Source organism: Astatotilapia calliptera, chromosome 3 (assembly GCF_900246225.1).
Source record: "Astatotilapia calliptera chromosome 3, fAstCal1.2, whole genome shotgun sequence".
NCBI classification, from domain to species: domain Eukaryota; kingdom Metazoa; phylum Chordata; class Actinopteri; order Cichliformes; family Cichlidae; genus Astatotilapia; species Astatotilapia calliptera.
Window position 1 is genome coordinate 16,948,415 of NC_039304.1, and position 19,594 is coordinate 16,968,008.

Sequence of the window (19,594 nt, forward strand, 5' to 3'; positions counted from 1 at the left end):
CGCTCGTTGAAGTTCGGCTGCTGGTGGATATTGCAGGCTCTGGTTGGAAAAGTGACCCTCTGGTCGTCCATGTGCTCTCTGTCTGTCAGTGTCCTCAGAGATTAGCTCACCTGTGTCACTTTAATTCACTCAAAGGAAAGATGTTCTCATGCAACTATTCCCTGTAAATGAAGCTAAAGAGGCAGAGTGAACAGCTCTGTTAGCAGACGATAAAAAATTAATAAATGAATAAAAAATAAATAAATCTCAGGGTCCAACTTAAAAGTGAAGCTGGTGCAGAAACAACTTAACCGCTGAGGATGGATTTGCAAAAGACGCCGACTATGCAACCCAGCAGGACCACAGAGTAGATCAGGCCCCGTCAGTACTACAGTCAGATCTTTTGTTCGTGGAGCAGCAAACTCCCTCACTCTGACTTTCAGCTGCCACTTTGCTGGGTCTGCATTTTTTATTTTTTTTATTTTTAATCACATTGTGTGTGCTTGTTGTTAAATAGCAGGATGGAGCTTCTCGCGAAGCAGCCGCTGTTTCTGTACAGAAAACAAAAAAGCTATGAAAAATCCCACTATCGGCCTTAAAGAGTTACAAGTCACCAGGATTTTGGAGGTGGTGTGATTAAGTGTGCAACACTGCAATAACGTGTCAGTGACCAGACTTTTCTTTTTTCCTACTGGAAATAAAATGTGAAAAAAAAGGAAGCAAAAAGCACCAGCTGGTTTGGTCTTTTCTTTTCAGCATCTGTTTGTTTTTCAGCTCAAAGGGGGAAAAAACAGACTTTACCCATCCATGTGTGCATACTGTCTGTCAGTTTTATTTTTTATAAATCAGGAAGATATGATCTGTTATGTAACAGCCTGTACAACGCGACATACAGAAAACAGAAATAACCCCCCCAAAAAATACAAATTAAATTGTACAAAGCAGCACTGGGCCATAAATAAACCCACTTAATAACTTTATTGTTTTCACATTTTTGATTGGAAGTGTTTTTCTTTTCCTCTTAAGATTCCCCGTCACAGCTGCTTTTATAGAAGGTGAGCGAGCTTCGATCGTGAAGTGAGTTTGGCTCTTTAAATGAAAGAAATGTTGGAAACTGAACTGAAGAGTGGGAAGCTGACATGCAGTCAAGGTGGATGTTGAGCATAAACGTTTGACACAGAGTGTAAATCATGAAGAAACATTCACGTGTAAACACCTGGACGTAGGTCGCGGGGACACGGACTCTGCTCCCGGGGGTGGATCGAGTGTAAACTGAAAGGATGAAAGGGTGGTCACACCTTTTTTGGTGTGAGTCCATTTCGCTGACCTTTAGAAGAAGAAGCTAAACATCTGGGGAAATGTGCGTTTTCACATGAAGATACAGTCAGCCTGTAGGACTCTCCAAAGCTACCGCGTCCTCTGAAGCTTGGTAATTAACGTCCTCTCACGCTGGTCTGTTTAAACCGCACAAGCACTAAAGAATAGAGAGCAGTGGCACTGATTCAGGATGCTTCTCTAGAGGAAGCATCCTGAAGTTACCGTTTTCTCTCAGGCCATCGCTGACAACAACAGCAACAGTGAGAGATGCACTTCCAGAGGAACCTGGAGAGCATCTGTGTGCTACGGGTGCTGTTAAACCTACGACTTCATCCACATTTTCATCCCTTTCTCTTGTAAACCTTAAACTCAAAAAATACTGTCTGAAAACCTTTAAAATGAGGTGAGGTATCACAGGGAACCATGTGGGAGAGGTTTAAAAGGGGCTCGCTGTAGCTTCATAATCATTATACAGGTGTGAAAGGTAAAATCTAAGCAAAAAAAAAGATGCTAATAAGCTTGTAATTTCTTTAAATTAAACAGTGTACTATAAACTTGTGTTTAATTCTACAGTATCTTAAAATATTTCATATCTCCTTAACTTGTAAGGCTGGAGCGTTAGTTATCATTCATCACCTGCACTTTGACAATCCCAAACGTGCAGCGGGGGCAGGTCCCAGGTCCTAACTTGTTTTCCCATTCGATAAAGAAGTGATGCTGGACAAGACTGCAAACGGGGCTGATTTAAAAACAAACAAAAAAGCCAAACTGCTAATGTGGAGACATGAAGAGGACAGCAACATACAGTGGTACATGTGTAAACAAGCCCCCCCAACCCACCCACTCCAGTTTTAAAATCCCTCCAGATTCAAGTGTGTCTTCTTTTTTGTCTGTGTGTGAAAACATCCTCACTCTCCTCGTTTTGTTTTTCTTCTTTTTTACCCACATTTGTGTTTTTAGGTGACAGTTTGTTAACGTGCAGACTGGCAGGAGTGCAGCTCCTCCCAAAGTAAAACACTGACCAGCACAGTGTTAAAAGTAAGTGCCAAAAAGAGAAGCCGTTTGTGAGGCTCCGGGAAAGAAAGAAGAAAAAGAAAAGTGTAATAAAAATGATTAAAAAAAAAACCCCTACAGCGGATGAACAAATGCTTTGTGTGGATGAGAAGTTTAAAAATCGCCCACGAGTGTCTGAAACATAAAGTGCAGGCAGTGTCTGTCCTTTGAAACCGCCGCGGCGCCGCTAAAAGAGTCCGAGAGCGAAAGGAACGAAACTAAATCAAAGATGCTGAAGTGTCAACACTCCACAGCAGGAACAGCTGGATTCCAGAGGAGTCTCTCGCTCAAGGCAGGGCTGGATTTGGTTGTCAAGTTTTTCTTCTGTTCGAAAAGTACTAGGAGTGCCGTGTGGAGCTACCCCGCCTCCACCCAAATTCTTCCTTCATTGCTCCGTTCACTCGATCCGAACGAGCAGTCCGTAGAGGAGCGTGCCGCCCTGCTCCTTGGTGATCCACTCGATCTCGGAGTTGCTGAAGCGAGGGTCCAGGGGCTCACTGTGGCCGAGCGTCGGGGGTCCCACCTTGTAGGAGCCCGGGCGCACGCACACCTGGAATCCCACCTGAGCCTGGTGGCAGCGGTGAGAACGGGGGTCCCGAAATCTGCGTGAGGAGAAGTGCGCTGTTAGTACAAAAAGCCACCTCACTTCCTGTTAGCACTCATAAAACAGGCAGATGTGACTTACTGCACTTTGGGAGCAAAGATCTCCAAGCCAGAGTAGCGCATGGTGGGGGAGAGTCGCACCCTGGGCACCTCCCTGCCGGGGGCGCTGTTCTCCTCCGGCTCGCTGTAGCCGTTCGGCCCTTCCACCTTCGCTGGAGACACCGAGAAGATGGACGACATCCCTGTGGAGACAAAGCGTCAAAATGTTGTTTTAGCTGCTTTAAGGTGTTTCCTTAAACAACTCGCGTGTGTTTGGAGTCGTCGTGTGAATACAGAAAAGGCGTGCCGGTGATTTCTCTACCCGGCAACAGCTGGCTGTGGTCCAGCGTGTGTCGCAGAGCTCCCACGCTGGTGCCGTGGTACGCGATGTGCCACTTCTTCAGTGCATTGGAAACCTCACAGTGGGACTTCATCCTGTACAGATGTGACAGTGTGTTACTGACGCAAACACAAAGCAAGCTGAACGGATTAACGTGGACTCCCTCGCTAGTTTCAGGTCAAACGGATAGTGATGTCATCGCTGCTCAGCTTGAGGCCGTCTTCTTACCTGAGGCCAAAGTGGCACCACCCAAAGGGCAGGGCGTAGTCCCGGGGCGGCTCTCCTCTCTTGTAATACGCCTCGTCCCCCCGGAGTTTGTGGCAGGACTCACAGTAGCACAGGTTGTACTTTGCATCTTCACTGAAGTATCCATCTTAATAAACAGAGACGCTGCGTTTTAGATCCAGATGAAGTCTCGGGAAGAAAAGCTGAAAGATGAAGCACCCACCTGGTAACGTGAGCATGTCCTTAAAGCGCGAGCACAGCGCCTGGTACTCGCAGGTCTTATTGGGGTTGACCTCTGGAGGCGGCGTCCAGCACACACTCTCTTTGATTCCTGTTGTGAAAGAAAAGGAGGCAAAACTGATCAATCTGACGGCCTCAGCACTTTGAATATTTAAAAAAAAAGAAAGAAAAAAAGTCAGCTTCGTACCATCAACCATGTCTGCCTTCTCCATGTCGCCCTGACAGCGGGTCTCACCACTTTCTCCACCCACAGCTGGCACGTTGTTGGTGACTATTGTAACCTGCCGTCAGCACATGACATATGATAAACATGCTGCCTCACAGTCCACACACTAACTGTATTCACAGCTTTCAGCTACACGAAGGTCTAAAGGTAGCAGCTGGAAGAGCTGCACAAACCTAAAAGACGCACAGGGTCTGTTTCAGTGCCATCGCTCATCACACGTGGGTATCTAATAAAAGCTTGTAGATGCTCTGGTTCTGTAGTGACGTCAACACTGTGCTCAAACTTCTCTATTATATTTAATTCATGGTTTCAGTGGCCAAGAGGCTTTTCATAAAGGAGGAGGATTCATGAAGTAAGGTTTAATGAACTAAAGCCTAAAATACGTGAAAATGCACCTCTGTTAAGTAACAAAGGCTCACTGCTTTAACTATATGCAGACCCCTGTGGGCCCAAGAAAAACCCCGACGAGGTAGCACATGTAACACCTGATGGAAATCTATTAAGACAGGTACACAGCAACAACCAGTCCCACTCACATTCACACCTACAGCCAATTTAGAATCACTAATTAACCTCACTGCATGTCTTTAGGCTGTGGGGGGAACATGCAAACTCCACACAGAAAGGTGACACTGCTAACTGTGCTGCCACCTGATGGTTTGCTATGACCCTTTTGGCTTTCCGTACCCCTAAACTTTGGCAATCTTCAAATGTGACAGAAATGAAGTCTCTGGTCTGTTTTTGGACTTAAAAGTTCATTAAACATGATAAAAACAAATCCACTCTCAGCTTACACTTTCATGTTCTTTTTAATGTTAGTCGGCTCTTTGTTTTCTTCTACAAATCATTTCTGGATTTTTATGCAAAACATGCACTAATGTGTGCGCAAACCTGTTCACACTGGCCGTAGAGGTCTATGAAGGGGTAACAGGGAGAAGGGATGTCCTGGGCCGCCACGCCCTGGTCCATGCCGTTGACATAAAGGTGGAGACAACTGTTGGCGTCCACCAGCAGACCCAACGCCGTCCCCTCTGGACACGTATCCAGGTTAGGACCGTAGTTCTCACATATCTGGAAAAAAGAGGGGGAGACAAGTGAAGCAGTGAAAGTGAAGGAAGTCAAATTTGAGGGTCAGTGCGAACAGACTCTCTCATGTAAGACAGAAAAAAATAAATCAATATCCTCCCCGATGACAGATCTGTGTGATCTCAGTGCACACCTTCAGGGAGTTGTGGAAGACAGAGTCTCGCTGCAGGAGCCAGGCTGAGCGCTTCAGACAGCACGCCGTGGAGGGGAAGTTGAGCCGGTCGGGGGAGTGACCAATCACCCCTAAAGACAGCGACGACGTCCATGACGGGTTCAGACGGTCGATGTGAAACTGGTGGGCAAAAACAGCGATGGTTTAAGACGGTACCCCCGAAATCGAAGCGATCGCTCGGAGGATCCGAAGGATTACGTTAAGCCTTACTCTCACCTGGAACAGCTGCTGACGAGCCAGCGGCTGGGCGGTGACCAGCAGGCCCTGGTTGTAGCTCGACACTCTGGCTGCTGTCAGGTTCTGATTGGACAGCTGGATGTTTTTGCCGTGATTCTCCAGGAATGCCATGACAGTGGGCACCAGCACGCACGGTTCGCTCTCGGCCTGAAGATGGCAACAGAGAGTCAGACTTTCTCTCTAAAAATCGGAACAGGCGGAGGGTACCTCTTAAATATCCTTCATACCTCTCTGACGGGAGTGCTGTCCTCCTCGCCCTCGCTGCAGCTGTCTGAGGAGAGCGAGGGCGCCTTAACGCTCTCCACGTCCTCCGTTAGCGAGGAGCTGACGATGGACGCCGCCGTTATCCGCCCGTACAGGTCCAAAACTCCATAAACGTTCTGCAAGGAGCAAGAAAGAGGCGCTGAGTGGCATCGCAGACCGACATCACTGATGAGAGTCAGAGTGAGCGGTGGTTACCTTAGCTACGGCTGTCGCGGCGGGCCCCATGTCTTCTCCGTCGATGAAGATGTGCATGGTGTCGTCGTTGCACCTCTTCACTCCGACGCGGTTCCCAACCTGAAAACACAAATCCGGGTTTAACGCCGCCTGTGTCACGACACAATTAACACCTCCGAGTGACGTGCGGCGATGACACACTGCTGCTGTTCGTCTGGTTTTTAGCTTCAATGCTTTTCAAAGATAAGAGACATTTAGAAAAAGTCTCAAAACATTAGTTTCCGCTCTGTTTTAAAGCTTTATTCAGCCACAGCAGATAAACAACACAAAGGAATCACAGCATTTCTCTGCATTAAGAAAATGAATCAATATTTAAATCAAAAAGCCCGAAGACTGATGGAGTAAGCCGATTAGTATTCAGCTCCAAACTATTCAGGATTTGCATTTTAACTTGAAGATTAAGAGCGTGGGTGCTCGTGTTTAAGTCTGCAGGTTTTTATACCCTGGGGTCAACTTCAAATGATGGACAGATAATGTTAAATATTAATCATCAGTGAACAGTGAGAAGCCCTCGATCCAGCTATTTAGACGGTGCCTTTAAAATTTGTATTTTTAAAAAGTGGTTCTCCAATTTTAAAAAAAACAAAACACAAAATAAAAAAGACAAAAATGTGAGCGTGCAGGAGACAAAGAAGCAGATTCTTCTAAGCTTCTCTGAAAGGCTGTGAGAATCTCTTAAGTCAACAGGTTTAAGGGTCTTTAATTTGATCTTCAACTAAATCCTTAAAATTTAATGAGTTACTTGAAGCGCCGCTTACAGGTATCCGTGAAGAGCTTCGGTGCACAGCTCAGAGAGCCGGCGGGGGAGGAGGGGGTGTGTGCGTGGCTTACCATCAGCCGGTCCAGTGAGCAGCCGTAGTTCTGCCGCTGCAGCACGCCGTTGCGACGGACCTCGGAGCCGCAGAGCAGCCAGGTGACCTTGGTGCGGAGCTGCGGGAGGGAGGGGGAGAGACCTGACAGCGGGCAGGATGGCAGCTCCAGAGGAGCCAGCGTGGTCAGGCCGATATGCAGCGATCCGCACCACTGCTCATCCACCTCATCTATCCTCACCTGCAGGGAGAGAGGAGCAGGAGAGGATTAAATGCAGAACTCAAACCTTTCCTTTCTACTTTTAAGCATTTCAAATGTTGCAAATCAGGCCCGCCATCTCTGAAATATCTGGTCACCGTGACCTCTTCCTCACCTCAAACAGCTCATCCGTTTTGAGCTCCTTTGCGCTGAACGCGATGCCGTGAGCGTAACCTCCGACTCGGACGGCCTGGCAGCCCTCGCCGAGCAGCACCACGTTCTTACCGTGTTTGCTGTGGAGCCGGTGGGCAACACCTGCCACTGCAATCACACGGAATGAAGAACAAACACATCAGACTCTGAGAACATAGTTTCGTCTTTTTCTTCCATTTTGAAATATGCAGTGCTGTGCAAAACTCTTGAACCACCCGTCATTTCTACTCATTTTGCTTTTGGTACTAAGTAAGGATCCTGACATTTACCTGGTGAGTGGATGGGGAAGCTCTTCTCTGTGACGTTGCTGGTACAGAGGCTGTTGTCCAGCGGGCCCGATGAGCTGGTGATGGACACCTGAACGCACTGACCGTACAGATCGATCACAGCATACACCTCTGAAAGAGTCAGACACACACATCTGTTAATCTGACTCCTTTACCATAATCCATCTCAACCCTGTGGCAGAATGAAAGGCAGCAGAAGCAAGTATGTATGGTTTGGATGTGCAGAGGGAAAGCGTGGCTGATTTAGAGGAAGTAGTAGTGGTATGTGTTGCTTCAGTCAAGTCCTCCAACTCGTACAATTTCCTACCTGATGGGAGGCCAGAGCAGGCGACACCTTGGTCGACACCGTTGATATAATAGTGGAGGTCTCCGCTGGCTGAGCGCATCATCCCGATCCGCGAGCCCGTCGTCAGGGAGTCCAGATCGCAGCCGTAGTTGTTGCGCATTGTGTTGCCATCCTGCATGATGGCCGTCCCACTGCGAGGAAAGCAGAAAGGGAAAAAAAAATGTTCTCGGTTGAAACCAAAATTTTACATTTTTCCACAAAAAAAGTTCTGGAAAAATATTTTGACTTTCCAACAATTATCTTCTCTGTACACCAGTTTTAATAGGTTAAAAAGAGACAACTGGGAACGTGCACATCTGCATTGGTCATGCTGAGCACACATACACTGAGTCCTTCTTAATAAAGCACAGACATTAGTTTCAAGATGACATCACATTGGCATACAGCATCAGTACCTGAGCATCCACGTGTCATAGTCGATGTCTGTCATGGTGTTTGGAAACTCCAGCTCCTCTGGTCTGATGGCTGTCACTCCTAAACACGGGAAGACGAGGAGAGGAACACTTTTGTTTTTTTGCTGCTCTAGTGTGAAGTGACCTGCTGCTGGACACATGGCAAACATCTCACCGGCTTCTATCGAACCCGACCAGCGGTCCACCATCTTCTGGATCACGATTTCAAACAGCTCTCCGTCCCGAAGGCACCTGCAGCAGTTTAAGACATGACAGAGGAATGTTAGCGGCTCCACAGAGAAACGCTTTACACCTTCACCTAATGAGCAAATCAAACATGGTGACACCGCCCATCTCCTGTGAATAAGAGGTGGATAGTCTTTAAGCATAGACTGTATAAGAAGATGGACAGCGCCATCACTGGTTTCATCTTGGTGTTTTGAAACCAGATGTGACAAGTGGTGGACAAACCTAGAGACGCCGCACACTCATACAGGAGCCCCACACTAAACCAACATGGCTCTACTGTCTTTTTAACTCTTGCTGGGTTGATAATTTACAAAATGTGCACGTTTTGTTGAACAAAACAGAAAACTAGTGATTGAGAGTGAGAAATGTTTTGTTATGAGGTCAAAGATCAAGAGAGGAGCAAAGCGATTTCCTTATAAACTTCTATATAATCAAACGGGTGCTGCCCCCTGCTGGCTGTTAGGAAGATTGCAGGATTAAGATTTATTTTTTTATATAAAGCACAATCTTCCATGGATGGATTAAGAGTCACTACAGGTCACTTTGACGTCACGTGTTTCACCTGTTGGAGATGACAATAGCATCGTTGAACTCGCTGCGGCAGTTCTGACGCAGGGCGGTGCGTCCCCCGTTGGTGATGACAGCATTGGTGCCATGTAGGTGGTGGAAACGCAAGTCAGTGGTTGTGGTGGCTCCGCCTACTGAGCAAGGACTCCCAGGGGACATGGCTGTGGGTCCCTCGGAGCTGTCCTCTGGAAGAGGAGGGAGGTCTACTGAAAGAGAAAGAAGCAGAGAAAAATAACTCTGATGATAATATTTTCTTTTTAAAGACATTTCTTAGTTCTCGTGCTCTCCTGTCTTACCCATGTCGTCCATGATGGTGGCCTGTGCAGCCTGGCCGTAGAGATCCACCACGGCATAGACGCTGGGGGGGACATTCCAAGCTGCCGGGCCCTGAGCCACGCCGTTCACAAAGAAATGAAGGCTGCCATCTTCTTTACGCACCACACCGACTGTGTCACCGGCCTGGAACGAGAACAATGCATTAAAAACAAAACAAACAGTCATGTTTAAAATAGTAATAAAAACAAACATTATTACCACTAACCTTGAGTCGGTCCAGGTTGTGTCCATACTCATCCAGTATAGTCGTTCCGTTGTGCATAACACCGTTCCCCGTCATCATCCACGTCCCTGGAAAACATCCCCAGTGGGATCAGTAACCCCGGCGCAGCAAGTTATCCAAACTACAAAAGCTGCTCCATCTCATCTCACCTGAGCGCAGGTTTGTCATGGTGGAGGGCAGCTGCAGGTAGGCGGGGTTGTGCGTTGTGACGCCTATTTCAATGGAACCCGCCCACTTGTCCACCATTTTGTCTATGCGAACCTGGAACACCTCATTGGAGCGCAGCGGCCGGCTGCTCAGGACCACGCCGTGATTGAAGTCGTCAGTGGCGCTGTAAAAGCGGCACTGTTTACACTCCATCACTGTTCTGTGATTGAAATACTGCAGTACTATATCAACTTTCTTCACAAGTACTTATGAAAAATACAGCAGAGGACAAGCAGGTAATCTGCGTGTTGTTCAGAGGTTTTAGGAGCTTTTGCAGCAAAGATTAGTGTGAAGATGAGTAAACACTAAAAATATTGAGCCGCAAGAACATATTTACACCACGTTCCAAATTATTATGCAAATTGTGTTTAAGTGGCATAAAGATTAAATAAGTTGTTTGTCAATTAAACTCATGTATGGAATTGTGTCTCAGGGCTCTTTGGATCACTGAAATCAATCTCGGACACATTGGTTTGAGAACAATTAAAGGAAAAACCACTAAAGAAGGATGTTCCACATTATTAAGCAGACCAGCATTTTCAAGCAATATGGGAAAGAAAAGGATCTCTCTGCTGCTGAAAAGCGTGAAATAGTTGAATGACTCGGACACGTAATGAAAACTTTAGATATTTCACCAAAACTTAAGCGTGATCAGCATAATGTTAGGAGATTTGTGCCTAAGTCAGAGCACACATGGGTTGGTGTGGATAAAGGGACAATGTGGAAGGTTTCTGCCAGACAAATACATCAGACTAGGGGGGCAGCTGCTAAAAGGCCATTACAAAGCAGCAAACAGATATTTGAAGCTGCTGGTTCCTCTGGAGCCCTGCGAACATCAAGGTGTAGGACCCTCCAGAGACTTGCTGTTGTGCATAAACCTTCTATTCGGCCACCCCTAACCAATGCTCACAGCAGAAACGGCTGCAGTGGGCCCAGAACTACATGAAGACTAGTTTTCAAACAGTCTTGTTCACAGATGAGTGCCATTCAACCCTGGATGGTCCAGATGGATGCAGCGGTGGATGCAGCGGTGGACGGTTGGTGGACGGTTGATGGACAGCCAACATGTCCCAACAAGGCTGTGACATCAGCAAGGAGGTGGTGGAGTCAAGTTTTGAGCCGGAATCACGGGGAGAGAGCTGGTCGGCGCTTTAGGGTCCCTGAAGGTGTGGAAATGGCCTCTGCAAAGGATGTGGCTTTTCTGACTGACCACTTTCTTCCACGGTAGAAAAAGAAGAACCGTGCTTTCCGCAACAAAATCATCTTCATGTAAGACAATGCACCATCTCATGCTGCAAGGAATACCTCTGCATCATTGGCTGCTATCGGCATAAAAGGAGAGGAACTCATGGTGTGGCCCCCATCCTCCCCTAACCTCAATCCTATTGAGAACCTTTGGAGCATCCTCAAGCAAAAACTATGAGGGTGGGAGGCAGTTCACATCCAAACAGCAGCTCTGGGAGGCTGACATCCTGCAAAGACATTCAAGCAGAAACTCTCCAAAAACTCACAAGTTCCATGAGTGCAAGAACTGTGAACTGCTATCAAATAAGGGGTCCCATGTTAATATGTAACTTGACCTGTTAAGACATTTGAATTGTACTCTAATGCTTGATGACTTGAAAATGATGCTGTCATTTGAATCAACTATGTAGGAAAATCAGAGAAACGTATCATTTGCATAATAATTTGGAACGCGGTGTAGTTGTGTGCATTACCCGTAACAAGTATTTTCAGATCACGAGGTTAACATGAAGTAGCAGAAAGGACAACTCACTGAGGTCGCAGCGCCGTCCTGCCATCGCTGATGATGGCGGCCTTCTGACCACAGTTGGGGTGAAAGAGCAGACGGTCGGGCAGCTCTGCGTCCGGGGTGACGGAGAGAGTTGTCCGGGGTCGGCCCACGTCGGGGGACAGCGCTCTCATGATGGCGTTGTTGCGTCTGAGGCGGTCGCTGTGATTGTGGTTGTGGACTATCGTGACTTTGACAGCCATGCCGTAGAGGTCGACCACGCCGTAAACCACGTTGGGGGTCTGAGCTGCTGCGACGCCTGGGAGAAACAAAGCAAGAACAGTAAAATTCTTTACACTCAATACTTCATCCAAGTGTGTATTCTACGATTACATCTTCAGACACATCTTAATACATGTGCAGATACAGAAATGAACAGCCGAGAATAACACAGGAGCTAAAACATATTTACATCGATCAGGCATAACATTATGGCTACTGACAGGTGAAGTAAATAACACTGATTATCTCTTCATCGTGGCACGGGCTAACACAATACGAGGCAGGTGGTCAAAATGTTATCCTTGATCGGTGTAAATAACTAAAAGAAATCTCCAGCACCAGATGAACTGCTTTGTGGTTACTGGCTACATCTCTCACTCATTCATAACCACCATATTGCGCCTGCAGCTTCAAAGTCCTGGACCGGACTTCTGTCTCCTCATCAAAGGCTGTGATCCGTCTCACCTTGATCGATGCCATTGATGTAAAAATGAAGCGCTCCACTGGCTTTGCGCATCAACCCTATGTGATCTCCCTCCTAAAAGTCGATAACGGAGAAAGTAAAGTCAGATTTACCAGAAAAAGACTAAATGAGATGTTTACGCGTGTGTTCACGTGCTTCACCTGAAGTTCATCGAGGCTGAATTCACAGTATTCCCTGCGGGTTCCTTTTCCGTTGGTTAATATCCCACAGCCGCTCATCATGATTGTACCTTAAAGAAGCAGAAACAATCAGCACCTTGTAATTTGCCGCAGACAAACAGACTTCCCCGTGTCATTACTCGTGCCTTACCTGAGCGCAGATTGGTCATAGTTGCAGGATAGTCCAGGTTGTTGGGGTTGTGTGTGGTCACACCTATCTCTATTGAGCCTGACCACTTGTCCACCAGCTTATCGATACGGATCTGATAGCAGAGAGTATTATGATTATCTGTCACAATTATTCATTGATTTTAATGTCAACCAAAGATTTTATTGCACTTTCATAAACCCTTAATGCTGCTGTCACGTCCTTGTGCTACTTCCGGTTAATGTGCAAATCTTTGTATCAAATACGTGCACGCACCTCAAACATCTCATTGTGTCGGAGCGGCCGGTTGGTCATCACCACGCCGTTGTTGAACTCGTCCAGCGGTCTCCTCCGCTCCGCCGTCTTGTTGTTGTTGCTCAGTTTGATCAGCGTGCCGCACTTCTCGTGGAACAGCAGCGCGTCGTTGGTGGTCATCGCGCCTGTCAGCGCTCCCGGCCCCACGCCTCCATTACCAGCAGGGCTGCTGTTAGAATTTCCACTGTCCCCGGCACTTCCCGCTCCTCCTCCTGTCGTCCCCGTCCCGCTGTCGCTGTTCATTCCTCCGCTGCTGCTCCCTCTGTCATTTCTGGAAGAGGAGTCGCTTCCTGTATTTCCTCCTCCTGCTGCTCCTCCCCCTCCACCACCACCGCCGCCTCCGCCATCCTCCCCTCCACCCTCATCTTCGGAGCGGTAAAAGGACACTATTGCGTTGTTGAACACGTCAAAGAGCTGGTGCTCCGTCAGAACTGAAAGACACGTGAAGAGAATAGCTGTGAGCGCCAGTCCAGCTGGAAAGTGTCCGCTGATGGTTCTGGGGGGCATGTTCTTACCAGCATCGGGCTCCAGGTTGTTGAGGAACTTGTCTGGTCTATTGTGACTGCATCTAAGCTCAGGCACTGGCAGAGATAGGAGACAGCAGATCAGCGCAGTCCAACAGACAGAGAAGGAAAAAGAACCGTAGCGATAAAGAGCAAAGGCTTCTTACCTTCATCTCCATTCATCATTCCATTCATTGCTGTCACATTCATCAGTGCCGCGATCCCCGCGTCCTCCCGACCCCCACACACTAGCACCTCTTCCTCCTCCTCATCCTCCTCCTCCTCCTCCCGCTCTAATGTCTCGCTCTCTCTTTCCGCAGAGGGCGGTGGCGGCTCGCAACTCACAACTGTCACTTGCGTGCACTTCCCGTACAGGTCCACCACCGCCCACAGCTTGGGTGGCAGGCCGCTTGCGGCCGCGCCGCAGTCCTGCCCGTTAACCCAGAGGTGGAGCTCTCCGCGGGAGCTGCGCTGAATGCCCACGCGGTCGCCCTCAGCTAGCTGGTCCAGGTCGCGGCCATACTCCTCCAGGACGGAGCGGCCGTCGCGTAGCACCGAGCAGCCCGACACGATCCAGGAGCCGCCCTTAAGGCCCGTGGCGCTGCTGGGGAAGTCCAGAGCGGCGGGGTCCAGGGCCGTCACGCCGATTTCGATGGAACCGCTCCACGAGTTCACCTGAAAGGAGACACAGTGTGACCTTTAACCTTTCTCCTAATTAAAGATCCATTTTTAAAAAAGCAAAAGACAACAAAGTATGGATTTTACACCTTACCATAGACCGAGTCTTTGTCCCACATTTAGCAAAACATTTAAAAACGCTCAAAAATAACGTCAGAGCCATGTAGCTTTGTGAAGTCGACAGCAAATATTGAGAAAAAGCACAGAAGTAGTAAAAATGTATTATTATTATTTTTTCTCTGACTCCGAGTGGAGCTGTGTTGTGCCGTGGGAGTTACTCTTAAAAAAGTGAAGCTCTGTGCTAAAAACTGCAAGTAGATATCTATGGAAAACAAAGGGCGTGTCGTGTATGATCCGCCGCTGTTATTTTTAGTCGATCTGCCGGTGACGAGCACAGCTCAGGCAGCGCTCCTTTGAGAATAAAGCGGGACAGTGCGAGCGTAGAAGAATATGAAAATTTGTCAGAGATTAGTTGACAGTAACTCTGTCGCTGCACTGTCATGTTTAACAGCACGAACATGAACTTGGAAGAAAACTCACTGAACCACCAGTGCTGCATTAGATCACTGTTATGATACCGGTGTCTTACTGCCAAGATGGGAGTTAAATACATTTTGATACTGAAGGGTGAGTTTCACACATCCTGCTCTATATTTAGATCAAACAGAAGAGGGAAAAAAATTAAATAACAACTTGCAACTGACCACGACATCAGAAGGACGTAATCAGCTTTGTCCCTACATATTGTCCAATTTGTCATCTGTCTGATGTCCCATTAGCTTGATGACAAAAAGCACAGTTGAAATGATACATGTTGCAGTGTGTGTGCAGATTAGGGCTGCTATGATACAGCGGCACTGACAGCAATCGGAAGATTATTTAGGTAACGAAATATTGCTAGTATGTAAATAATTCAATTCAATTCTATATTCAATAACAACAGCAGTCGCCCCAAGGTGCTTTATGGACCCTACAATTAGGGCTGTTCGATATAACGATATATATCGGATGACGATATAAAAACGTCTATGTTTCATTTTACGCTATCGTTTGTTTCGTGGTGTCGCAAAATAAACTGTTTACGGAAATATTTTTTCATCGTTTTGATGGTCACTGTAGTGGCTATATTAATTTCTTAAAGTTCTCTCTTTCTCTTATATTTAATATAACCACACTATGGACGGACAAGCGCCTGTTTTTATCCGTTGTGGTTAGCAACAACTACGCTAAAACCATCGCGTGTCTGCTTGTTTATGTTCCACATAAACCTTTCACAATAAAGCTCAAGATCCTGTTGAGACTTTTCAAAATAAACTTAATCACGTGAAAGAGCAGATTATTTACGGATGAGAAGTAAAAAAAGAGCCGCCAGGTGCTAAAAAATAAGCCTTAGACTCAAACGTTAGAACAGGCTTTTCCCCGCAGCACGCTGTGTAATAAATACTCACAAAGAAAACGTCGCCGTTACAACTTATGTCTAAAAATCTATCGTTTCATGCATCAGTTAAAACACTCGACTCCAGCTACATGAGCAGCTGGAAACACTTCTCGCAAGTCGAGCTGCCGGAGATTCACAGAATTTACAGAAAATGTTACATTTGTGTGATTTATATCGTTATCGGACGATAGAATTCTTATATCTCATGTTATATGAGATTTTGGTCATATCACACAGCCCTACCTACAATAATCTAGAGAAATGTCAACAATCAGATGACCCCGTATGATCAGACACTTGGCGACTGTAGGAAGGAAAAATTCCCTTTTGACAGGAAGAAACCTCTGGATCGGGGAGGGGCAACTATCTGCTGTGTTACGGGTGAGGGGTTTTGTTTATATGTTTTTGTCTTTTTATTACCCATTAAGTGTATACTTGTACACCAACGTGCTGGCAGTTTTTTGGGATTTATAATATAAATATGGCACAGGGGCAGGAAATTTTTTTTACAAGCTTTTGAAGGCAGATTATGCAAGGCAGGAACAGAGTTGAATCAGGTACAAGCTCAGGATCTTCTCACTATGAGGTCATAGCTAATGCTTTCCTCCGTTTTATGACTGAAATAATAAAAAGAAGTGGAGCCGCAGAGAGCACAGACGGCTCTGTGGTCCAGGTGTAATGATTAAACCCGTTCGAAGAAAACAAACACCTGAGCTTCAGCTCAGCGATCTCACCATCCCCTAAACTCATGGCGCAGTTGGTCCCCGTTTCACAGCAAAAATTCCTCGTGCCTTTGCACGACATTGGCCTCATATCGCCTAACAGGCAGCCCGAGGCATCTGTTTCTTCCCGGTAACACGAAGCTCACCATAAGCTGACGACAACGAGATACTTTATTGATCTGCCGAGATGAATTCTATTGTTCGTTTTTGTTTAACCTCCACAACGTGGACGAGAGACTGCAGCAGAAAAAGGAAAATGTAAACAGCAGCTGGCGTTGATGTTTAAGTCTTGATTAAAAACACTTGAGCGCAGGAGATGCGAACCCCCGTCGTCTTGAAGAGGAGTCGACTCCTGGCTGGCTGCACTCCACCTGCTGCTCAAGGAGAAAGGTATCTGACAAAAACCTCAGCGGTGGATAAAAGCCTCAGTTTTATGCTCAGTCATAACCCACCCCCACCCCCATTAGGACTCCAGTGTAAGAGATAACCGTGACCATATCACTGAAACCCTTCCAGCTCCTGGGATGTTTTTCTGCAGCTGACTTCTGTGCCAAAGACACTTTCCCCGGGATCAATACCTTTTTTTTTTTTTGTCCTTTTTACACTACAGTAAGCCTCCTCCTGCCCACTTCTTCCTCAGCTCCGTGGCAGGTGCTATCTAAGGCAGTGTGCTACTGCAGCCAGGGTATCTGGGTTAACAAATCTGGAAGTAGCTCAGGCTGACCGGGTCTGTGTGTGTGGAGGAGACAGACATCTCCTTCCCTCGCGCTCTCGCTTACGTAACAGCAGCCTGTGGGCGTCTGCCTCCCGGTCATTCACTCGACTCGACTCAAAAAGACTAATAATTCTAGGCTACAAATATACACACTAAGCGGGACAACAGAGCATCTTTCATAGGGAAACAGAGAAGTTCATAGCCTGTCAATTTCAAAAGCACCACCTATGAGGAGCACCGCTAGAGAGAGGAAACGCAGCTGCTCAGCTTTTGCGGCGCGAATTCTCACAACAACAAACTCCTATTTGGGAGCAAATAAAAATTTTCCAGCCAGATCGGCATGACTGAGGAACACAAAGTGGCACAATTTACTGAATTTGTGTGCTTTTAAAACACGTTAGACTTGAAAACCTATGACTTTAGCGTTAGCTCGTAATTAAACAGTAACAGCAAGAAACGAAAAGTGGCATTTCAAAGTAGATATTAGTATCAATGTGCCAATTATATTGATCTACTCATCCCATTAAGCACAATTCAAAACTTGATATTGTCACACGAGACAAAACACAGCTAATCATTTTAGCTTTAAGTAACTCCCAGTATACAAAATGCATGACATAGTATTCCATATCACAAGTTGAATCTTCCACTGAATCCTATCATATCAGTTCCTTAAATGCTAAAACACCTGCCGAGTCCTGTTCCAATAAATCACTTCATTCCCCCTCATGTGTTTACGTCCCCCCACCCTGGACGTCAGCACTCAAGAGTCATACCAGCGGGTGCTCCGTGATGTCAAACTATTGATTTTCAGACTGGCAATGCATGCAAAGACAGGGCGTGAGCCTTTTTATGAGAGCCTTTATCAGGCTGAGAGCTCCACCAGGGATGCATAATTATCTAGCATGCAGCAGGTGCTATTAAACCAGATGCTTTACGTGCACACACGCTATGCTTTTAGACGGCTGGACACACTGTCATTTCGTGTGTGTGGGGGGGCAGTTGGCTTTGGCACTGACTCCAATGCTGCCATGTTGTTGGCAAGCGTCGCTGGGAGGCCAACTGCAGAGACAGAAGCCATTACAACGGAGAAGGTTTTCCACAACTGAAATGTAAACACTGTGCACAGGCACTCTTAATGCAATTCAAATGCTAATTCAAGGAAAGAGAACATTGGGCCACCTCTACCTGCAAAAAGTCACAATTAAAAACTGGTTTAAGCTTCATCAGTGGATGCGAACTGTAGCTGTAAGCTGTCTTTGTACTTGTGATTGAGGAGAGGCAGGACTTTGACTGGAAATGAAGGAAAAAGAAAGGAAAAAGATCACCTGTACTTAACTTGATGATGCAAACAGTTAACAGCAGCAGGTCTAGTAAAGTTAGACACGTGATATCCGTGATTTTGTGTTTAAATGGTTGTGAAGTCAGCCGAAAGAGTGCATGTAATTAATGAGTAACAGCATGAAGTAGTCAGCCACTTTTGGAGCAGCAGTTCTAGCGGTCTGCAGACGCTTTGCATACGCACAGAGGTGAGCGGAGGCTGCAGAGCTGAGGCTTTCAGCACACAGGCTCTGGTTAATATTAATGACAGTGGTAACAGCCTCGGTGTAGTCACTGTGTACTGTTCACACATGGCCTCTGAGTCACTACGATATGAACACTGCAGTGTTATTAGCCATCGGACAGACAGCCTGACAGGCGACCGATCCTTCAAAACAAGCCCTAAAAGAACCGCACTTACCGGCTTAGGTGGGATCCTTTCACGCGATAAAACGATATCGGGTCCCTGTCAGCGCCAGACAAAGCCCTCGTAGCACCTTCCAGAAAGGCTAGCCCCGGCCAGCCTGCTAGCGGCTCATTAGCACGGCTATCTGACGGCACCAAGGCAACACGGGCGGGCTATCGTTAGCTAAGAGACTTGTTTATCACATCCAGCCCACAGCGGGCTGTTTATCAGCTCCCTGCGGTCCTCCCCAGTCTCTGTAGGTGTATCTAATTAAAGCCTGAGGAGCGGTAAACACTGCGGCTACTGTCAAGCCCTGTGTGTGCCGCCTTAGCAGCAGCAATAGCTTTAGACCGTGGACAGCCACAGACCCCCGGCTCGTCCCTCCAGCTCCACTCCCGTCCCGCTGCCCTCACACACGCTCAGAGGAGCCAGCAGCGGGCCTGCAGTTTGTTTACCTTCTTGTCAATGCGGACGGTGAAGACATCCCGGTCCCTCAGCGGCTCCTTGCTAAGCACCAGGCCGTGATTGAACTCCTGGACTGGCTGGTTGCGACGGGCGGTTCGGTTCGAGTTGGACAGGCCGATCAGCTTTCCGCTCCGCGGATGCAGCTCCGCCGCCATCTTCAGTGGGCGGCCAGTATTCACGACAGCGAGGCTTTGCGACAGTAACATTATGGCAGCCGGCAGATGTGTGGAATCCTTAGCAACCGCACCTCAGGCTTTAATGACTGAAAGCGTGGCGTCATTTTAAAGTCTATATAAACGCTTTGGTTCAGAAGCTAAAGTTTTTACATTCAACGTAGCCTCGTCGTACACTTGTTTTTGATTATTTCTCCTTTATTGGCTCGAGG

General features: G+C 47.2%; 1 protein-coding gene across 3 annotated transcripts; it reads right to left on the reverse strand.

Annotated features, from left to right (window-relative positions):
* Positions 1 to 789: 789 nt before the first annotated feature.
* Positions 790 to 19,498, reverse strand: neurl4 (neuralized E3 ubiquitin protein ligase 4). 3 transcript variants are annotated; one of them, XM_026162089.1, is made up of 29 exons: positions 19,200 to 19,498; positions 13,633 to 14,140; positions 13,478 to 13,543; positions 12,924 to 13,393; positions 12,651 to 12,762; positions 12,482 to 12,570; positions 12,323 to 12,395; positions 11,621 to 11,894; positions 9,786 to 9,967; positions 9,619 to 9,704; positions 9,374 to 9,536; positions 9,073 to 9,280; positions 8,437 to 8,513; positions 8,265 to 8,343; positions 7,831 to 8,000; positions 7,506 to 7,634; positions 7,199 to 7,344; positions 6,847 to 7,065; positions 5,977 to 6,075; positions 5,745 to 5,897; positions 5,497 to 5,664; positions 5,242 to 5,400; positions 4,914 to 5,093; positions 3,984 to 4,077; positions 3,780 to 3,887; positions 3,560 to 3,704; positions 3,314 to 3,426; positions 3,035 to 3,194; positions 790 to 2,951 (listed from the first exon to the last, which is right to left on the reverse strand). In XM_026162089.1, exons 1-29 carry the CDS (start codon positions 19,413 to 19,415, stop codon positions 2,747 to 2,749), a joined length of 4,851 nt encoding a protein of 1,616 aa, XP_026017874.1. In that variant the 5' UTR covers positions 19,416 to 19,498; the 3' UTR covers positions 790 to 2,746. The 3 variants fall into 3 exon arrangements, with proteins under 3 accessions (XP_026017874.1, XP_026017873.1, XP_026017875.1); XM_026162088.1 differs by having other exon boundaries at positions 9,073 to 9,283; XM_026162090.1 differs by lacking the exon at positions 19,200 to 19,498 and adding an exon at positions 14,238 to 14,321 and having other exon boundaries at positions 9,073 to 9,283.
* Positions 19,499 to 19,594: the final 96 nt, after the last annotated feature.

What these genes read in the sequence shown, in the direction of transcription:
- neurl4 (XM_026162088.1), bottom strand. Translation starts at nt 19,415, where the DNA reads ATGTTACTGTCGCAAAGCCTCGCTGTCGTGAATACTGGCCGCCCACTG. An exon ending in GCTCACTGGACCGGCTGATG is followed by an intron (nt 6,076 to 6,846) that starts GTAAGCCACGCA and finishes TTGTGTTTTCAG; the next exon opens with GTTGGGAACCGCGTCGGAGT. An exon ending in TCTACGGCCAGTGTGAACAG is followed by an intron (nt 4,078 to 4,913) that starts GTTTGCGCACAC and finishes TGCTGACGGCAG; the next exon opens with GTTACAATAGTCACCAACAA.